This window comes from Molossus molossus, unplaced genomic scaffold (genome assembly GCF_014108415.1).
Source record: "Molossus molossus isolate mMolMol1 unplaced genomic scaffold, mMolMol1.p scaffold_m16_p_18, whole genome shotgun sequence".
Classification (NCBI taxonomy): domain Eukaryota; kingdom Metazoa; phylum Chordata; class Mammalia; order Chiroptera; family Molossidae; genus Molossus; species Molossus molossus.
The window spans coordinates 69,165,594-69,186,365 of NW_023425353.1; the positions used below are offsets into that span (position 1 = coordinate 69,165,594).

Here is a 20,772-nt window from a genome sequence, read left to right on the forward strand (position 1 = left end):
CTCGGGGGTCCCGTGTGACCCACCCCACCGAGACCTGCACCTGAGGGGTGGGGCTGAACGTACATATTCCCGAGCATAACCCCTGACCTGTGCCACCCAGAGCCTGTCCCTGGGGGTCCCGCCTCGCGCACGCGGGAGCCCAGAGCCCTGCGAACATGGGTCTGTGCGCACACCCTGGCCTCGGTGCCGCTCGGGTCGGAGCGGCCGCTCGCGGGGACGGTTGAACGTCTCCTGTCGAATCTGCACATTCCTGGGCGAATGGGCCTCGCCCCGATTCAGGACAGGAGGCCAGCGAGCCCCTTGTTGCTCAGATACGGCTTCACATGCAAGGGAGATGGCGTCAGGCTGCTTCTATGTCCTCCGGAGCGAGGAGGCTGAGCCGCGTGCTCTTGGGAAACATCCACTTGTGTGATGCCGGAACCTCCCAGGTCGGGCGTGGGGTCCCGCCCAGGGGTCCCGGGCCTGCGCTCCCCCTTTTCTGTGCCCCCCAGGAGGCCTTCAGAGTCCCAGCTGCAACCCACACTTCTGCCAAAACCGCTTCTCGTTTGATGAAAAAGGTGGCGACACGTTCATCTGGCTTCTGTTCCCCTCAGAATTTCCTTTCGGAAGGACGGGGGGCTCAGCATAGCCAACGTGACGAAAGCAGACGCCGGCGTGTACACCTGCCTCGCGGAAAACCAGTTCGGGAGTGCCAGCGACTCCACACACCTGGTCGTCACAGGTGCGTCCGCGGTGGGCGCTGGGCGTCACGGTCGGGGGAGGGCTCCCCGCAGCGGGTGGAGGGGTCACCTGTGCCCCCCGAGGGAGCGGCTCTCGGCGTCCCTGGGGCCCCAACGGGTGGAGGGCGCCTGTGCCCCCCGAGGGAGCGGCTCTCAGCATCCCTGGGGCCACAGCGGGTGGAGGGGGCGCCTGTGCCCCCCGAGGGAGCGGCTCTCGGCGTCCCTGGGGCCGCAGCAGGTGGATGGAGGGGGCGCCTGTGCCCCCCGAGGGAGCGGCTCTCGGCGTCCCTGGGGCCGCAGGGCACTGGGAGCATGTCAGCCACCGTGCTGCGGACCCTCATCGGGTGACGCTGTCGCTCCGTCAGGCGTCGGGGAGCTCTTTCTCCTCCTTGGTGGTTTCGGGAGACGTTCCGTCCATGGGGGGCCCCTGCTATGAGCTGTGGGTGTGTCTTGTTCCTCTGCTCATTCAAGGACAACCGAGCCCTACGGGGGCCGGAGCTCAGGTCGTCTTGTGGCCGAGACGGGGGGGGGGGGGCTGCCCTGTGAGGGGACCTCCCCGTGGGGTCGCAGAGGCAGGAAAATGGGAAACATGGAAGGGGAACCGCGCACAGTCAGAACCACAGGGAGATGCAGAAGGGGAGCTGGGCAGAAACCCCAAGTCGGCCCCCACGGAGCAGACCAGACGGAGGTTCTGGGGAGACGGGCTGGGGCTCCTGGGGACCAGCTTTGCTGACCTCGGTCAGGCTGCAGCTCGGACTTGGGGTGAAGAGGTGGTGGCGCCCAGCAGAGGGTGACGTGAGGCGGAGGACGGACGGACGGACGGACAGACGGGGTGGAGGCAGAGGTCCCAGGACACCAGGCAGGAGGGGTGAGGACCGGAGGGGGTCGGCGGGAGTGTCTGGCAGATTGGAAGTGGGCGCCCCCAGGGTCGGCCACGCAGCCGGAAAGGATGGGGCCTAGGCGGGGCGGCGGGGTCAGGGGGCACCTGGGGCCTGTTGCCCTGAAACCCCCCCTGGTTCTCATGGGGGGAGAGACACAGCGTTACCAGCGCATCCAGGGCCGCGGGGGGGAGGGGAATGTTCCCACTGTCCTGCGAGTCCTGGGCTGACCCCTCAGGAGCGGAGGGTCCCCCTGGGCCCGTCCACACGCCCCAGCACCGCGGAGGCGCGAGAGGCCTCAGCAGACACAGGGACCCCGAGGTCCCCTTTCACCGCCCGCCAGTGCGCGGCTGCCCCTGGGCTCAGAAGAGCTAGGAGACCCCCAAAGGGACTGACGCGAACAGCCTGTGGACGGTGACACCGCAGGTGCGGGGTGAGCGCGGGGGGTCACAGACAGCGGCGAAGGGGCCAGACCGGGCGGAACCCTAAGGGTGAGGGAGGAGCCGCGGGGCCCGGAGGCCTCGACGAAGGGAAGAGGGACCAGCGACCAGACCAGCAGGGTGTGCGGGACCCGAGGCTCCGGCTCCTTGGAACCGGGCCAGGAGACCAAGGAGGAGACAAGGATCCTGCTGAGCCCCAGGGGCAGGTGCCGGGGTCCCGCAGGGAGACTGGACCTTGGGAAGCAGGTGGCGGAGACGCGGCTGATCCCAGGGGTTGAAGAGGGATCTGCTGCAGGAGGCGGAGGATCTGCTCGACATCGCTGCAAAGCGACCTGGGAAGGGGGTCAGAACGTTTAACCCCGGACGATGGAAGGCGGGGTGTGGGGGGCGGGGGACGGGGCCAGGAGTACAGGAGACCTTTGCGGAGAGGAGAGAACCCGCTGGCCACCAGACTCCCTTCTGCTCCTGGAGGGCTCGCTCTCCACGCCCGCGGGGCCTCTCGGGGTGCGGTCTGTTTAAAACCTGCTGGAATCCCCGTCCCAGGGACTCGCACGTACGGGAAACAGTGGTTCTGTATCTGCCTCTGCCTCACGGAGCAGAAAATCCCCGTGGAAACGGGTTAGGCAGGAGGGTCTTAACTCTTGTTCACAAGTGGCTTCCGGTCTCAAATGTGTGCACCCCGTGAATTCAGATGCACAGTTCTCTGAACAAGAATCAGTGGATCCGCCCGGGCGGTGCGGCTCAGTGGCTGAGCGTCGACCCTGCACCAGGAGGTCGCTGGTTTGATTCCCGGTCAGGGCACAGGCCCAGGTTGTGGGCTGATCCCCAGTGGGGGGCGTGCAGGAGGCGGCCAGTCGATGTTCCCTCTCATCACTGTTTCTATCTCTCTCTCCCTCTCCCTTCCTCTCTCTCTAAAATCAATCAATCAATCAATCAATCAATCAATCAATCAATAAAAAAGGCCCTGGCCGGTTTGGCTCAGCGGTTAGAGCGTCGGCCTGTGGTCCAGAGAGACCCGGGTTCGGATCCCACTAAGGGCATGTACCACGGTTGCAGTTTGTCCCCGGCCCTGGTTGGTTGTGCGGGTGGCAGCCACTCGATGTGTCCCTTTCTCGTCAATGTTTCTCTCTCTCTCTCTCTCTCTTCCTCTCTCTCCCTCCTGCTCTATCTGAACAAAAAAATGGAAAAAAAAATGTCCTCAGCTGAGGATAAAAAAATAAAAAGGAAAGAGTTAGGGGATCCAAGGACGTGCGCTCTCGCTGTCCCCCGAGTGTCCGTCTGATCGGTTGGAACTTTAGCAACGTAGGGATGCGCCCACGTCCAGACACAGACACCGCAAGAGCTTAGCCATCTGCCGGAAGGTCCCCCTCACCCACATGAAACGCTGACCTCTGGCCTAACGCCGTCTCGTTCCCCCTCCAGAGCCCACGAGGATGACGGTGGCGCCGTCCAACATGGACGTGTCGGTGGGCGAGAGCGTCCTCCTGCCCTGCCAGGTGCGGCACGACCCCCTGCTGGACATGGCGTTCACCTGGTACTTCAACGGGGCGCCCGCGGACTTCAGGAGGGACGGGTCTGGCCTGGAGAAGGTCGGCGGGGTGAGTTGTGCTCTTTCCTCCCGCTCTGGGCAGACAGCAGGCGCCGGCGGAAAGCAGGCAGGGGCGACGCGCAGAAACACCTGCTGCTCAGTGTGCCTGGCTCTCCGTGCGCCGGGATCCTGTGCCGTTTTCTTTTCTTTTCCAAATCCTCACCCAAGGGTATCTTTCCATTCATCTTCAGAGTAGGAGAGAGAGAGAAATATCGACGTGAGAGAGACATCGACTAGTTGCCTCCCGCACGACCCCGACCAGGGCCGGGACCACCACAGAGGGACGTGCCCCCGAGCGGAGTCGAACCCGCGACTCCTTGGTCCACGAGCCGACCCTTTACCCACCGAGCCAAACCGGCCAGGGCTCATGGAATTCCTGTAATTACCAGAGTGAGCGCTTTGTCTTCACCCTAAACATCACGATTTTAATTAAATCTGGCACCTGTTCTGTCTCCATGAAACGTTCGTGTCCGTGGAGACTTTGTCATGTAGCCTGTGGAAGGAAAGTGTCTGTCGTCAGGGTGACGTGCTCACGGGGCTGGAACGAGGCCACAGCACCGGCGGGTGAGCTCTCGGGACCATCAGGCATCAGCGGGCGCAGACCGAGGGCCGGACTGTCTGACTGCGCAGGGTCGCCGTGAGCCCTGGCGTCCGAGTGCAGCCAAGACACAAATGCTCCCTGACCGTCCTCAGTCTGCCCACTTGTGATGGGGCCGCACGGCTGAGAATTCGGGGCGAGGAGCGAAGGGGCTGGCGGCCCAGAGGGGCCTCGCCCGGGCCCGTCTGCACCTGCCTCGTGCCTCTCGGCGTCTCTGCTCCTCTGGGACCAAGCTCCTCATCACATGTTACGACGGGTCCGTAGGCGCACTGACCGCTGGGTCGGGTGCAGCTCAAGAGGACAGTTGGACTTGAATTGTGTCCCGATGCTCCGTGTGAAGTTATGGACGGCGCTGCTGTCTGCCCAGAGAGCCTGGGACCTCAGCACCCCCGTGGTGGGAGCTGGTCTGTGGGGGCTCCTCCCGGCCCCTGGGTGAGGCGGGTCTCCAGGGAACAGCCTGGTTGGAGGCCTGGACCTCAGCCTCTGGAAGGGGGGGGCCTACGTGACGAAGCCAGGGGATTGGACGAACCACCCAGGTCCTGGGAGGACGACGCACCCCACCAGCCCAGGATAGAGGCTCCTGCCTGGGGAGTCCCCGACCTCAGCCTGTGTGCCTCCCATCCGGCAGGTTGTGTCCTTGATGACACACGGTGACTGTGAGGAGCGGTCTCTGATCCTGTGACCGTTCTGGGAACCCAGGAGGGGACACACGGAACCCAGACTTGCTGCCGTTCCGTCAGGACCAGAAGCTCAGGGACTTGGGATCCATGTCCGTGGGGCCATCGTGTGGGACTGAGCCTGGACCCCACCTGTAGTGTCGGGGCTGACGTGAGTCCCAGGACCCCCACCCCCGCCCCGTCGGGGTCACTGGGTGTGGGCACCCCACGCATCCGGTTGGTGGCGCAGTTGACAGGAGAGGGGACGGTTCTCTCTCACACGCCTGGTCAGGATGTGGGGAGGCAGGTGCGTTGCAGACAGAGCTCAGCCACACTGAGGCGGCCTGGACAGGACGGGCCTGGTCCAGTAGGACGCGTGACCTCACGCGGAGGGGATTTGGAGACAGACACGAGGAGCAGAGACCGTGGAAACGCAGACCCGGGACTGGGCCACCTGGAGATGGGCAGACAGGAGAGCCGGGCGCCAGGGCTGGAAGGCAGGGTCCTCCAGGAGGGTCAAAGCGGTTCTGGGGGGCAGGCTGGACTCAGCCCCGGAGTGGGACACAAGTGACCTGCCGTGAACCACCCATCAGGCGAGCGGGCAGACACCTTCTGGATAAGACGGTCCGTCGGTCGGAAAGGTTAAAACTGCTTTCGTTTTCCAGTGGGTGCGAATTAGATGTGTCCCTGGGTGAGGAGGGACACCTGGACCAAGGGGACCTTGCTGCAGCCGGTCGGGTCGGGTGGGTGCTGGTCACCACCTGCTGCTTCCACTGAGTGGCGAGACCCCGTCGGCCCCTCGTGGGCACTGTGGCTCCTGTCCCGGGGGGAGCGGGCTTTGCCGAGTGGCCAGCTGGCACGCAGGTGGGGTGCCGCCTCCCTGTCCCCTGGGCCGCTTTGGGATTTGGGATTCAGAGGACACATTCTCTCTCTTCTCCTGATTTACGTCTTTTATGCTGAGACTCAGCCACGCTGGTCCACGTCCTTCTAGTTCGTTCATTCCGTGACCTGACAGTCGTCCCTAACGAGACCGCCGTCCGAAACGTCTGTCTCAGGTGAACACGTGGGCACGTCTCTGTAGGGGGTGCTCTCAGGCAGCGATTTGCGGGTGGGACCTGGCCCATGTCCTGCCTTCTCCGGTAACTAAACAGTTTCCCACAGTGGCTGCCCCCTGCTCCCCCACCACGGGGCTGGTACTGACGCCCTTTTATCCTGGAGTTGCCTGCACGGTATGTGCTGTGTGACCTCATGTAATCCTTATGCAATAAACGCTCTCAGTTTGTAAAAATAACTTGTTCACACGTGTATATCGGCTTCCCGAGTTGGCTTCGCGTCCTGAAACAGACCACGTGTTAGCAGCTTCCTGAGCGGATCGCACGTGGCCGGGCTCAGTGTCAGGACACAGACAGGACCCACGGGAAACAACACTACAAACAGATGTCACCGGGGGCGAAGACGGAGGACGGCGTTCCTCCTCCTTGTGTCATCGATTCAAGTTCACGTTGGTGCTTGAAGAAAATGAGTGGTTTTTACTGTCTGCCCGTCTGAGTTCCTCTCTTCCTCCCCCTCTGCACTGTACGAAGATAATTAAAGTCTGTTCCCTGACCTGGAGCCCTCTGCCTCGCTCGGGCCACTTCTCTCGTCAACACCCGGAGGAGGAGCCCCGCGGGGCGCCGCCTGCGTCTGGGGACGTCGGACGTCGGCTCCGCTCCCGCCCACGTGCGTTCAGAGCAGCTGGACACACCCAGGGCGAACAGTGAGTCCTGCCGGCCCTGCCTGGCGGGATTTAGCGGAAACGGCTCCTCCATGAAAATCAGAGATTTCCGTAGAGATGATAACCACCCCCCGCGACTCTGTGGAGCCCATAAAACCTGGGACTTTCGAAAGGTCGGCAAGTGGGGAAGGTTTTGTCCTGGGAATAAATTTCTAAATGACCCCAGGAGAAGGGAGAGGGAGAGGGGACGAACAAAGTTCACTTCAGTGGAATCGAAAGGGGCAGAACTAACAGCTTCTGGATCGTCATTTACTTACAGCGGTCGGCACCTCACCCGGCCTTGTCAGGACCAAATCCGGGCTGAGCCACACGGACGGACCGGCAGCCCCTCAGGACCCGGGGCTTGAAGGGGTCAGGGAACGGCCCCGTCCGAGGTCTCGGGCAGCACCTGCAGGCAGGAGAGCAGAACCCGCCTTCCACAAACACGGGCAAAACCAAGCGTCAAGCTCCCCTTTAAACACCTGCGATGACTCGCTGGCCACCCGCGGCCAGCCTGGCGGCCTTCCCGCGAGGGGCCGTTCCCACGGGACCTGCTCTGTGGGTCGTTCTATTTCCCTCCGTCAGGTGCTCGTCCGTGAAACGGCCTCAGCCGTCGCTTTATGAACGTGGTCCCGTGTCCCTGTCAAGCGAGGACCGTGTGAAGTCGAGCTTCGGAGAGACATTTGCTCCGTCCGTTGGCACTGGGGGGGGGGGTGCCCGGAACCTCTTCATGGGCAGCTGCCATCGTTAGGGTTTGAATGTCTGTGGGAATCAGGGGCCCTGGGAGTTCACGCCCCAGGGTGACTGGGCCACGGGGAGCCCCGCCCGCCGCCTGTCTCCCCCCAGAGACCCGCTGCTCGTCTCCGTGGGATCCCGAGATGGGGTGAGCGGCGCTGAGCGTGGACACGATGTGTCACCTTGCGGGAGGGAATAGACTCGGAGATGGATCTCCACCTGCTCCGTTTATTCACCGACGGGAGGGAAGCCGGCCGTCCCCACGGAGACCTGTAGTCCCGTGGCTCCCACTCAGTCCTGGTCCCTGCGTCCTGCGGGGCCTTGACCCCACCGCTGGGTCCTCTCTGGACACGGCCTCCTTCCTGAGTGCGTGCTTGCAGAGTGAACGTGAGCTCGCTACCTGTTCGTTCCGACAGAGCTCGTCGGGCGACCTGATGATCAGAAACATCCAGCTGAAGCACAGCGGGAGGTACGTGTGTGTGGTGCAGAGCGGGGTGGACAGCGTCTCCTCGGCCGCCGACCTCGTGGTGAGAGGTAAGCAGCCACGCCCCCGTGTTCTGATGTCCGCCTCTCCGGGCCTTTCCGGAGGCTGCAGGAAACACCAGCGGGGGCGGCGCACGCGCATGGGTGTTGATACTGACTGCCCGCACCCCAGGAATGCGGCGGTGAGGGTGGGCACACGTTCAGAGACAGACAGCTCAGCTCTGCTCTCCTGCAGCCGTCTCTGCACTGAGCACGCCACAGCCTCGGCCGCTGCGCTGGGATGTCACCTCAGCACCCGTGCTCACTGTGGAAGGGACTAGTGACTGTGTGTGTGTGCGTGTGCATGTGTGCGTGTATGTGTGTGCATGTGTATGTCCATTCGTGTACGTATGTATGTCCGTGCGTGCACGTACGTATGTGTGGGCGTGTGGGCACATGTACATTGTTTGCATGTGTGAGTACGTGCATGTGCAGGTGTGTTTGCGAGCACGCGTGTGCACACCTGTATGTGGACGTGTGTGAATGGTCCTCCACAGCCGGAGGCCACCTGAGCTGCTGTCCCAGGTGCTGATTTGCTGCTGGGCTGAGAATTGAGGCCAGTGCTTCCCGGGGGGAAACAGCCGGACGGCCCGCTGGGTGGACAGCTGGCACCAGTGGACTGCAGGGCTGGGCGTCCCGCCCAGAGACAGGACACTGGATTTGGAGGGGTGCAGGAGCCTTCTGAACAGAGGCTCCCACAGCAGAGGGTCGTGGAGGGTTCCGACTGCGGAATCCCTGCCCCTCATTCACGTTTAAGACCCAGCAACAGGGATGCGTGTGGGGGAGGGAGGGGTCGTCTCCTTACAGGCGAGCGGCCTTCTCCCCAAGTGCTTTTGAGATCAGGACCAGCCGGCGGCACTGGCCGTGCGGCGTGGTCTCCCTGCGGTGGGAGACGGCACCGGGTGAGGTGGCCGCTCACCGCGACGTTCCCTCCTCAGGCTCCCCTGGACCCCCCACGCACGTGCAGGTGGATGAAATCACAGACACAACGGCCCAGCTGTCCTGGAAGGAAGGTGCAGACAACCACAGCCCGGTCACATCCTACTCCGTCCAGGCCCGGACACCCTTCTCCGTGGGCTGGCAGACGGCCACCACAGGTAGGGGCGGGCAGACGCCGTGGCGCCCATCACGGGCTTCAGGTCAGTGCCGAGACACGCAGCCTCTGACCTCTCTGACTTGCTCCTTTGTAGTGCCTGAGGTCATTGACGGGAAAACACACACAGCCACTGTAGTCGAGTTAAACCCATGGGTGGATTACGAATTTCGGGTTGTAGCCAGCAACAGAATCGGAGGTGGAGAACCCAGTTTGCCCTCAGAAAAAGTAAGGACTGGAGAGGCAGGTTAGTGTTCTGTTTCCTGAGTAACGTCGACAGGTCTCCCTGGGTGTGGATCTGTGTCCCTGGGCCGAGGGCACTGCCCCCACCGGTGGCCAGGACCGGCCACGGGGCATCTGTCAGAGACGCTGCCGGGGACGTGACTGGTGCGGGGACACATTCCCAAGGGTCCGTGCCTCGGCGGTCATCCCTGCATGTCACACGGTTTTGTCCCTTATGGTGAAAATTGCTCCGACATCGCTGTCCCGTGTGTGAGGAGCACTACCAGGTTGGCGGTGAGGACGCTGGGGGGTCGGTGCCAGGAAGCCCCCTTCTGCTGCCCCTCGGGAATGAGTTCAGACGACTGGGGAGACGCGTTGGCCCCTAAGTGCTGCGTGAGGAGCCACTCGCTGTGGAAGTTCCACACGGGTGAACGCGTGGTGCTGACCAGGCGCAGTTCATCACCCCAGCGCAGCCCGACGTCACACGGAGCCTGAGAGTCGGCACCGTGTCAGGGCGTCTGAGCGGAGAAAGGTTTTCTCTCGGCGTCTGTAGCACTAGCGGCCGTCAGTAAGGGGATGTTTTACACAGAGCTTGTGCGTCGATGTAGGTGCTAAGCCCAGCGAGGACTCAGGCACATGTTTCGGTGACGGACGGAAGCGGAGTCCCTGGGGACGATGCCGATGGGAGGGTGGGGCCATGTCTGCCGAGGCGCTCGGTCTGTTCCCTCGCCTGGCCCATCGAAGGAGGACCTGCTGCAGGTTGAGCACGTTCTAGGGACGGTGGGCGCCGCTGTGCACCCCGCCAGGCTGCAGGGACCCCACCCGTAGCTAGGTGCTGGGCCTCCCTCGGCAGCAACTCTCAGGTCCATGGGAAGGTGGGTGCCTGAGCCGGGCTCGGTAGGAGCCTGCCTCACCGCGGGTGCCGGGTCTCCAGTCTGGGCGTTTTATATAAAGCCGATGTGACGTCATCCTTAATCATTCCTGGTGAATCCCTTTCCTCTGTTACTGACCATCAGACTGAGCCCTTTTTCTCTTACTGTTCGAATCTTTAACAATTTCATGCAACTGTAAATGATGTAATGATTTCCCCAAAGACAAATGCAGTGTGCCCTCGAACAACGTGGCTGGCAAGGGTACCGGCCCCATCCTGGCGACAATCCGTATACAACGTTTGGCTTCCCAGAGACTCAGGCTGTATCTCAGTCTCCACTAGTGGGTGGTTCTGGGGTCCCTGGGCAGCAAACCCGAGGAGCTCAAGTTCCCTGTATAATGTGCTGTGGATCAGGGGGTACAGCTGGGCCCCTGCATCTGCGGACTCCGGACCACAGATCTGAACCGGGGCAGGTGTCTATGGAGAAAAGTCCATGCCTAAGTGTTGTTCGAGGGTCACTGTGTACATAGAAATATATGTTGCATGTACACATGTGTGTGTAAAATGTGCGTGATCCAATTATTGCAAATATCGCAAATGAGCAGCATTGCTCCTTCAGACACACGACGCCCAAGGCAAACAGCGTCTCACCTGTCTCTCGCCCCCCAGCTCCAGAGGTGCCTCCATCCGAGGTCAGCGGAGGGGGCGGAAGCCACTCCGAACTGGTGATAACCTGGGACGTAAGTATCTGGGGCAGGGTCTCCCCGTGGGGCCCTGGGGGGCTGGTGCAGGGGTCCTGCCAGTACCTGATGCGTGTGCAGCTCACGCCTCCTGCTGTGCTCAGCACCATCCTGAGCATTTTCCATGTTTTTAAATCTCACCCTTGTGACATTTCACGGGCGAGAACACTGGGCAGAGAGCGATGGAGCCACCTGCCCGAGGCCGAGTGGTGGGCAAACCCGGTGAGAATCAGGGCCTCACTGTGACTGAGCCCTGCGGGGGTGTGTCCGCTGACCTGTGCTCACGGTGACGGCCCCTGGCGACACCCCCGCCGACGCACCAGGGGCGGCTCCCGGCCCTGCTCCCCACTGTCCCTAATGTCGTAATCAGGGACACTTCCAATGAACACGTTTCAAGCAAGGAGGCGCCGTCACTGTCTGTGTGGCGGAAGATGGTAAAGAAACAGACCGCCGAGATCACGGTGGCGCGTCAGGCGGCATTTCTGACGTGATCCAAACACACCTTTGAGTCTAATGCGTCGTTTCTATTTCCCTTTTTCTTTCTCGTTTTACATGTGTACTTAGCCATCACATCAGTGCGTCACTTCCTTCCATCCAGTCGGCGTTAGGGGTGGGAGGGTGTTACCTGGGATAACAGACCAGGTGGTTCGAGTTCTCCGTATGTCATCACTGATCTCGGGCCGGGGCTGCGAGGCGCCCGGACATCGCGGCAGCTTTAGGAAGTCTCGGGGTGGCGGGGTGGGCTGCCCGTCTCTGCCTTTACCCCGCTCCCAGCGGCTGGCGTCCTCTGGGTGGTGCCTCGGGGGCCGGGCGGCCCCTGCTCTGGCTGCAGCCGGGTGATGGCTGCGTCTGTGCCCACAGCCGGTGCCCGAGGAGCTGCAGAACGGGGAAGGGTTCGGGTACGTCGTCGCCTTCCGCCCCCTGGGAGTCACCAACTGGATCCAGACGGTGGTCACGTCCCCCGACGCCCCGAGATACGTGTTCAGGAGCGAGAGCATCCTGCCGTTTTCGCCCTACGAAGTCAAAGTGGGCGTTTACAATAACCAGGGCGAGGGGCCCTTCAGCCCGGTGACGACCGTGTTCTCCGCGGAAGAAGGTACGAGGCCGATGACACCGCAGTCCCCCCTGACCCCTAGGTGTCCCCCTTGGCCCCCCAGGTGTCCCCCCTGGCCCCCAGGTGCCCCCACTTGACCCCCAGGTGTCCCCCCTGATCCCCAGCTGTCCCCCCTGACCCCCAGGTGTCACCACCTGACCCCCAGGTGTCCCTCCTGACCCCCAGGTGTTCCCTGGGGCTCTCTGACGTCAGAGACATTCCTCCACCTGGGAGGTGGGGGTCCCAGGGAGGCTCCCAGTGCAGGGGTCAAGGTCGAGGTGCCCACGGGGAGACGGGATGGTCAGGGCACAGCCGTGGGTCACAGGTGTGTGGGAGCATCCTGGGCAGCGGGAGACACCCCACACGGCCCTCTCTCCTGGGGTGAGAGGAAGGTCCTCGTGCTCGGGCCGGGGCTCGGTTGGTGGAGCCACAACAAGAGGTTGGGGGTTCGCTTCCCGGTCAGGGCACCCACGTAGCAGGGTCGGTCCCTGGCTGGGGCGGGTACGGAGGCAGCAGTCCGTGCTTCTCGCTCTCCCCCTTCCTCTCTCCGAAATCAGCATCCATGTCCTTGGCGAGGATTCAAACGTAATAATTCAAGGTTTCCCTTTGAAGTGCGCTGGTCTCCTGACGGAGAAGGGGGGTCAGCAGGAGGGGAGGCCCAGGCGAGACTGGGGGGGGCGTGGCGACGGGGGGGGGCCAGACGGCGGGGGCGTGGCTACGGGGTGACGGCGGGGGCGTGGCTACGGGGGCCTGACGGCGGAGGGCGTGGCGGCGGGGCGTGGCTACGGGGGTGATGGGGGCGTGGCGGCGGGGGCGTGGCGGCGGGGGCGTGGCGGCGGGGGCGTGGCGGCGGGGGCGTGGCTACGGGGGCGTGGCTACGGGGGCGTGGCTACGGGGGCGTGGCTACGGGGGCGTGGCTACGGGGGCGTGGCTACGGGGGCGTGGCTACGGGGGCGTGGCTCCGGGGGCGTGGCTACGGGGGCGTGGCTACGGGGGCGTGGCTACGGGGGCGTGGCTACGGGGGCGTGGCTACGGGGGCGTGGCGGGGACACTGCATCTTCAGACAATAGCGCTGGGGTCGTCACCTCCGGTCCGGTCCGGTCCGTGGTCAGAGCAGCTGGGAGCTGCCCTGAGTCCCCCTGGGAGCCGCGGAGGGCAGGTGCCACGTTACCGTGGGCCAGACTCTGCCTCCTGGCAGTTTTCCGAGGAGCAAGGACGTGGGGTGCTGCTGCTATTTCCCATCCACACGCGAGACAACGGGCGCTTCGTGGACGAGATTAGCTGACCGGCCCAAAGCCTGCGGACCGCGAGCTGGTCTGACCGGGGCCCGCGCTCGGGGCCGCCCTGAGTCAGGGAGCAGGTCGCCTGTGGCCCTGCGGTCACGCACCGGGGGGCCCCAGCTGCCGTCCCCAAAACAAGTCCCTGGGGTGTCACACGCCACCCTCCTCTCTGTTGTATTACAACCTCTCCAAGGGGGCTGGGTGGTCACCCGCGGGCAGGGCAGGGGTCTGGGGAGGGTGCCAGTCACCCGCCTCCACGCTGCGCCCTGGCACCGTCCTGGCTGCGCCGGTGACCTGGGCCTTTCTGCTGGGAGTCGGAGGCCAGGGTCCGTGGCTACGAGAAGGGTGCGGGGGTGGGGACGGCGGGGGTCGCTCCCCGAGACACAGGGGAGCCCACAGGAAGCCTCGTGAAGAACCCTTGTGAGAGGAGCCCGGGCCAAGAGGGGCCTCCCCCTAGAGAGCCAGGACTGACCGGGGACTGAGTGCGCCCCGTCTTTCCACACCCAGTTCGCACTCCCAGGAGAATAGTCTGAGCTGTGTTTGGACCAGGACTGTGTCTCGGGTCATCAGCCAGGGCAGCTAACCAGGAGGTTCTGAGGGAGAGCCATGCCGGAGGGGGGCGCTGTGAGCGGCAGAGCCCCGGAGCCGGGGTTACGGGGGCCCTCCCGTGTCAGCACCGGGGCCTGGCAGGGAAGGTCCTCACCAAATGCCATTGGATGGATGAGCCCTGTCGTCCTTGACCTCTGGCAAGTGGAAAGTAACCACCAGTGGCATCCGTGGGCGTAGACATTCCCAGCGGCGGACCACGGGGGTGGGGGTCACGGTCGTGGCGAGAAGGGGGGTGCTGAAGGGAGGTGAGGCCGGGGCTCTGTGGCCTCCAGGCCACTGGGATCTATTCCTGAGGGGTGGCCTAGCTGGTGTCCCTGTGTCATGACGTGGCTCCCGCTTCGAGCGTGTTCCCTGAGGGTTCCACACATTTTCAGACACGTGACAACACTGAAAACAAGGCCTCCGGTAGGTGCTCTAATTTGCTGCCAGAATCACACCTGCTTGTCCCTCATGTCCCCACACAGAGCCTGCGGGAGCCCCGGCTCACGTCTCTGCCGAAAGCCTGTCGTCCTCGGAAATCGAAGTCTCCTGGGGCGCTGTCCCCTGGAGGCTGAGTGACGGACATCTGCTGGGCTACGAGGTAATCCCCTGACAGCAGCTGCGGCCGGGGGTGGCCGGGCCCTTCCTCCGTCCGGTCGGTCTGTTAAACGACACCCTCGCTGAGGTCTGACCCGGTGGAAGTCACCAGCATCTGGTCCCTGGGAGAATCAGTGGGTATGGAATTTCACTCAGCAAGTGGAACGTAAATACCTCTGGTTGGGGTAGAAAATTAAATAGCCGTAGAAAAGGATCAATGGGCCCACTTTTTTTTTTTAATTTGTTTTCTTTATTGATTTTAGAGAGAGGAAGGGAGGGAGAGAGAGAGATGGAAACATTGATGAGCAAGAACATCGACTGGCTGCCTCCTGCTCGCCCCCCACTGGGGACGGGCCCACAGCCTGGGCCTGTGTCCTGACCGGGAATCGAACCGGCGACCTCCTGGTACAGGGTCGACGCTCAGCCCCTGAGCCACACCTGCCGGGTGGGCCGACTTTCTTAGGGTCATGGAATCGTAAGCGTGAGGTTGACCTGCCGTGTGTGAGTTCACATCACAGATGCTCCGCCAGCAGGACCCCTCCCCCGGCTCTGTCTGACCTGGTGGTGGCCGCCACACGAGACTGTCCGGGGCTCGGGGAAGCCGGCTGAATGCAGGCCCTGCTGCCCCCAGGGACGCTCCGTGTGAAACAAGATGAAAGGGAAACGGGGCAGGTGTGAGGGAGGGGGTGCGTGCGGCAGGCGTTGGCTGAGGAGCGCGTGGTCTGCAGAGGTTGGCACGGGTTTCAGAGGAAGGGGGGCAGTGGGGAGAGAGCAGACCCGTCTCCATGGAGCCGGGCGCCAGGCAGGGGGGCCCCGCAGGAGAAGGTCCTCGTACAGGGTGACAGCCGGGAGCCCAGGCCCAGAGGACCATCCTGACCGGGCCCATGTCCAGTGGGAGCTGGGAACCGAGGACTAACAGGAGGAGTAGACTCAGGAAGACTGTTCTCGACAAGGACAGTGTCGCTCACAGCTGTGGTTTGTCCCCACGCTCCGCCTCTGCCCTCGTGCTTCCAAGTCCTGATTCAGCGGCAGGTCACACGGCGTGTCTGCAGCCCGGGCCACGCACCCTCCGCTGTCAGCACAGCCTCAGATGACGCACCCAGGTGGCCGCTGGACCGGCGGCCGCTGACCCGCGGCCAGTGAGGTTGAGCCGGCTGGATTCTGCGTCAGAGTAAGCAGCATGGACTCTGTCATTGTGGGTCCAGTGCAGCGACGTGTCAAGTCAACGCTCCTCGAGCTCAGGCCACGGGCAAGCAGGATGAGACGAGAGACAGACTCCCAGCCCCCCTGGAGGTGGAGGAGCCCTCAGGAGAGCAGAATGGAGCAGCCCCTTGGCGGGCGTCCGGGCCTCCGGAGCCGGGCTGCTTCCTCCAGGATCCCTCCCCTTGCGGAAAACTGCCTTCCCACCTAACTGGAGACGAGCCCTGTCCCTGTACCACACGGGCCCTGACTTGAACAAACACGAATGATGACGTGGAGAAAGGACGGGCCAGTGAAATGACGCTCCAGGTGGGTGCCGGGGACCACGGTCACCAGGTTTACCTGCAGTTTCTGCTAACGACGAGCTCCCAGAACGGTCCTGGAGCCTGACCCAGAAAGAGTCTTGTTCACGGACGTCTGCGGTGCATGTCTGTCGGGGACATCGCTCCGCTTATTGATAACAGGAGTCCTGGCCTTGAACAGAGGACTGGACCGGGGACGGAGCTGCCGGACTTCGGGGAGTGGGGCCGAGGGAGGAAAACACTAACACACAGCAGAGCAACTCGACGGGCACAATGCCGGACCCCAGTTCTGCGCCGCCGACGTCCGCGCTGAAGACGCTGGCAGCCAGGGGGTCTCCCCAGGACAAGAAACAGCGCTGCCTGGACAGGGCATGGGAAGGAAGGAGCTCACCTGTGAGGGAGCGTGGACCTGGGGGCACACCTGTGCCGCATCCGACTCTGCCCTCATCTGTGCTGCAACGTCAGGGCCACTGTGAGCCTCCTCGCCTTCACCCGCGGTGGGCACGAGGCCGAGCCCCCTGGGCCCGTGGGGGGTGGAGTGACACGTGCGCCCACTTTCTGGTCTGGATAATAAGAAATCAGGGAGCGGGAGCCCCGTCTAGAGGAATCTCTGAGACACCGAATTTTAGATTTCTCCCCAGCGAATGTTCTTGAGCAACGATTCAGTGCCCAGCTCCTGGTCTCAGGAGAGCTTGTGGGGACCTGTCATGGGGGTTCTTCCCGGATCCCTCCCAGCGCGGTGTCCAGAGCTCAAGCCACGAAGTGCGTTCTGGAGGGCGAGGCCATGAAGGGCCAGTGGGGAAAAACCAGCAGAAATTGCGGTGGCCTTGGAGGGGACGCAGGGCTGAGGATTACAGAGTCTCCCGGGCCACAGCTTCTGCCGAGCCAGGGCTGGTGGAAGACCTCAGGTGGTGACACCTGAGCTTCCCACACTGGGCATGACCCACTCTCCAGGTCCGAAGGGTCCGATTGCTGTCACTGTGGGTTGTCTGAGTTACTGTGGTGGGATTTCCCAAGAGCTGAGCAGGACAGGAATTGAGAGTTAAGGCAGATTTATGTGAAGAAAGTAAATGGACACATTCTGTACCCTTCTGACAGTACTGAGATGCATGCGCCCCCCCCCCCCCCCGCAACTTTTTGCCTTTTACAAACCACGTGGCAGGATGGTCATTCCTGACCTGGTTGTAGCTTGTGAAACAGTTCAGAGAAATAACAGGGCAACGCAGAGAAATGGGCTTTGTGGGCGGCCAACCACCTCGGGGTGACAGCAGCCCCTGGGGACAGCGTGACAGCATGAGGGAGGACCAGGTCAATTCTAGAATAAATGAATGTAAGCGGATAAGGCTGTTCTCCCTTCACCAGTCAGTTGCTTCAGGAAAGGAGTCTGTGGAACGAGAGAGAAAACCAACAGATGCAAACAGAGGCGGCCAAGTGTCTGCACACGTCCACACTGTTTGGGGCCAGAAGCCCGCACTCAGGTCCACTGGGACGAGGCCAGCCCCTCGGGGGGTGTGGCTCTGCCCATCTGCCTGCCGCTGTGGGCCTCGCGCCCGGAGCCTGCAGAGCCCACGCGGACGGGAGTGCAGCCCCAGCTGGTGCCTGCGGCTGTGTGGCCTTGAGCACGTGGCCGGGCTCTCTCTCCAAAGCCAGTTAAAATATAGATGATAATAGTAAATAACTTAACTCATTGCTTTTTTGGAGAATTAAATGAGATAAAGCAGCCATTGTCAAATGTCCCAAAGAGACTCGGGGGTCACCCCATTTCTGTTTGAATGTTGGGCATCAGGTGGATTTCACTGGAAGGGAACCAGTGACCCAGTGACATAGCCTGAAAGCAGCCTGAGCCAGCATGCGACCCGGCGGCTGCGTTTCTCCGCGTCCCTCGCGCGGCCGGCGTAGATGTCAGCGTGGGAGGCAGTCGGAGCTGTGGGTGCAGCGCCCGCCGTCTGCAGCCCAAGGAGGAGCAGCCCCCTGCCCCCCCCCCACAGGGGCGTGGTCGCAGCCCTGAGAGGGACAGAGGGTGGCAGCTTCTGACCCTGCCGCTCTGAGCAGCAGGAAGAGAAAGAAGAGAAGCCGGGACCAAGACGTGCGGATCGGGGAAGTCTCCGGAATGGACCTGTGCAGTTGCACCCAAACAAAATCAGTATTTCCATAGTTCCAGTAGTGATTTAAATACTAATTACCAGTCACGAGGCTCTTTCTGGGCGTGGTTTCTCCGACGTGGTCCTGACTTTGTTCAAGCGTCTCCGCGAGGGCTCACTTCCCTGGGCCCTGGGATCTGTGTCGAGCCGGGACACGGGGTTCAGGTCTCGCTTGTGCCCTGTGATCAGAGGAGCTGCCCAGGGAGAGAGAAGGCAGAGCTGTGAGCTCACAGGGGTGCCCGGCCGGAGCACCGGGGCCCCCACAGGGCGTCCGCAGTCTGACTTTAAAGTCATTCTGTGTCTCCGGAGAACAAAACACGGGGGAACGACCTTGATTCGTGATTGAAACGAAAGTCTGTGCTTCTCACGTCAGTCGTCGGATTAGACTGTTTCTGGGGACCTGGCAGAGCTGAGTGTTTGGCAGGGAAGGTGACAGTGTCGCGGTGTCCCCATCCAGCTCCTCTCAAAGGCCCTGCGGGGTGTGGCTAGTCCCTCACATTTGAATTCGAGAGGCAGAATGGGTCAAATACTGGAGGAGTTTTTTGAGAAGATGAAAATTCTGCTGGGAACAAAGACACATGCGTTGAGTCTAAGTCACCACTATCAGGCAAACAACAGCTCCTCTCTGGACCGAGTTGTCAGAATGGGGCAGACCAGCCCGAGCCCTGGACATAGATGCAGAGCAGGCGGAAATGCTCCGGACGCGGTGCTCAGGTCTGGTGGAAGGTTTGTTCTGCGGGACAGTGAGGGTGCGTGTGAGCTGGGCTTGCCCGCAGGGCTGTGGTCTTTGCCAGGCAGAGATGCTCCTGCCAACTGGCTCAGGCTGGAGGGACCCGGGACCCACCCCAGCCCCTCCCCCAGCCCCTCCCCCAGCCCCTGCTTCCAGTGGCCCAACCAGAGGGAGGTCTGAGGTTGGAGGACCAGGGAACCAGGCCCCTAGCTCAGGGGGTGGCCCTCCCAGAACTGAGGCCCGAGTAAAGAAGGAGAGAACATAGATCCGGTTTCTCTTCCAAAACATCGCCGAAGGCATTTTGCCTGCCTGGCATTTATTTAAATGTGGTTGGTCTAGCAGCTAAGTTGAAATTTGTCTCTGAAAATCTGTAAGTGTAAACAGAATTATTTTAGTTTATTAAAATAGCATTGCTGACTTAATACCTGGACTTTAATGGCCAAAAAAGGTGCCATTTTCCCATAGATTATTTCTATAAACTACATTTTATTTCGAGTTTAAGTGAAGTGCAAAATCAGATGCAGTCATATCCCTCACAGCGGGGCCATTAGTTCCGGGAACAACTGAATTGCTTGCGGGAATAGAGATCGCGTTTTAAATCCGACACCCTCGCGTTGGTTTCTGTTCACTCATCCACACACAAGTACATCGGCTTCTGTTCTGAAGAAACAATTGCGTTATCTCACCAAGAAGCTGGGGCTCCACTGTGCTCTAGATGCACCGACTGTTAGGTTTGGGTCCACCAGCCCCCCCATCCATGGTTTCCCTTCCCATGATCCCAGGTACCCTCGGTCAGCGGTGCTCCGAAAATATTAAATGGAAAAGTCCTGAAATAAGCAATCCATAGGTGTGTCATTGAGAGCCGTCTGAATAGGGTGATGGACTTTCTCCCCACCTCTCCACCCCCAGGACGTACATCATGTTTCTGTCCTGCACCCACACTGTAGGCTCCTGTGCCTCGGCCTCCCTGACCCGACCGTCCATCGGGGGTCACGGAGCTGTGCGCGTCAGTAAATGTTATCACAGTGTGTGGTCATAGTTGTTCATCTCTCACTGAGCCAAACCTACAGATTCAATGTGTCACAGGTGTGTATTTGGAGGAAGAACCGGGGTACACAGGGGCCTCTGTCTGTGGCCTCAGGCCTCAGTGGAGGTCAGATCAAGGGTGTCCACTGGACTTGCCTGAGGAATAAGGAACATTGTTTACTCTGTTCCCGGCAGGACTGTCCCCGGGGATTGGAACCCAGCGCCCAGCGTCTGCAGCAGGTCTTGGCTGGTCATTCAGGGGCGGGGCCACTCACTTCCCTGAACATGCGGGTCCCTCCCCCAGGCCCCCAGTGTTAAGCCTGGACTCGGGTGGCACTCAGCACCCTCCTCTGAGTTTACCTGGCTTCTCTGGGAGCGCTCACTGCCTGGCTCCCCTGCAGCCCCCACGGCCCAGAACCCAGCTCAGGGCGCCCGGCAGACGCTCCATAATGCTTGTTGGCTCAGCGATGAAATGTGCCCGCTGCAGGGGGGACGCTCTGGCGTGCGGGCGGCAGGTGTCATGTTTCTGCCCACAGGTGCGGTTCTGGAGCAGTGGGGAGGAGAGCTCGCCACGCAGGGTGACGGTGGCGGCAGGAGAGACGTCGGTGCGGCTCCGTGGCCTGGGGAGCCAGCTGGTGTACCACGCGGCCGTGCGGGCCTACAACAGCGCAGGTGCAGGGCCCTTCAGTGCCACCGTGAATGCCACCACCAAGAAGATGCGTACGTACCTCCTCTGTTGGGGGGGCAGGAGCTTGCGTCTGTGCATGTGAGTGGACGGGCCACGCCAGGCGGCCCCCCTTCACCCCTGCGCGCACAGAGCCAGGCGAGGTTTCCTGACCTCCCAGATCCTCGGGGGGCACCGGGGAACGTGAACAGGAGCCGTTCGCAAAGCTCAGTGGGAGGTGTTCAGTGAAGTCTGTCCACTCATCTCTTACAATGTGACCCACGTACGTGGCTCGGGGATTTCTGGTTCACGTCAAAGGAAAGAGGTTTCTTCCTC

At 62.0% G+C, this 20,772-nt stretch overlaps 1 protein-coding gene across 1 annotated transcript in view; it reads left to right on the forward strand.

Moving 5' to 3' along the window:
* Positions 1–20,772, forward strand: part of LOC118632989 (contactin-3-like) — a 108,109-nt gene that overhangs the window by 75,923 nt on the left and 11,414 nt on the right. Inside the window, exons 11-19 of the mRNA XM_036266330.1 lie at positions 594–721; positions 3,460–3,635; positions 7,784–7,901; positions 8,828–8,986; positions 9,080–9,229; positions 10,745–10,815; positions 11,677–11,911; positions 14,262–14,377; positions 20,309–20,492. Of these exons, the coding sequence (XP_036122223.1) occupies positions 594–721; positions 3,460–3,635; positions 7,784–7,901; positions 8,828–8,986; positions 9,080–9,229; positions 10,745–10,815; positions 11,677–11,911; positions 14,262–14,377; positions 20,309–20,492 (1,337 nt within the window). The remainder of the gene's footprint in view (positions 1–593; positions 722–3,459; positions 3,636–7,783; positions 7,902–8,827; positions 8,987–9,079; positions 9,230–10,744; positions 10,816–11,676; positions 11,912–14,261; positions 14,378–20,308; positions 20,493–20,772) is intronic.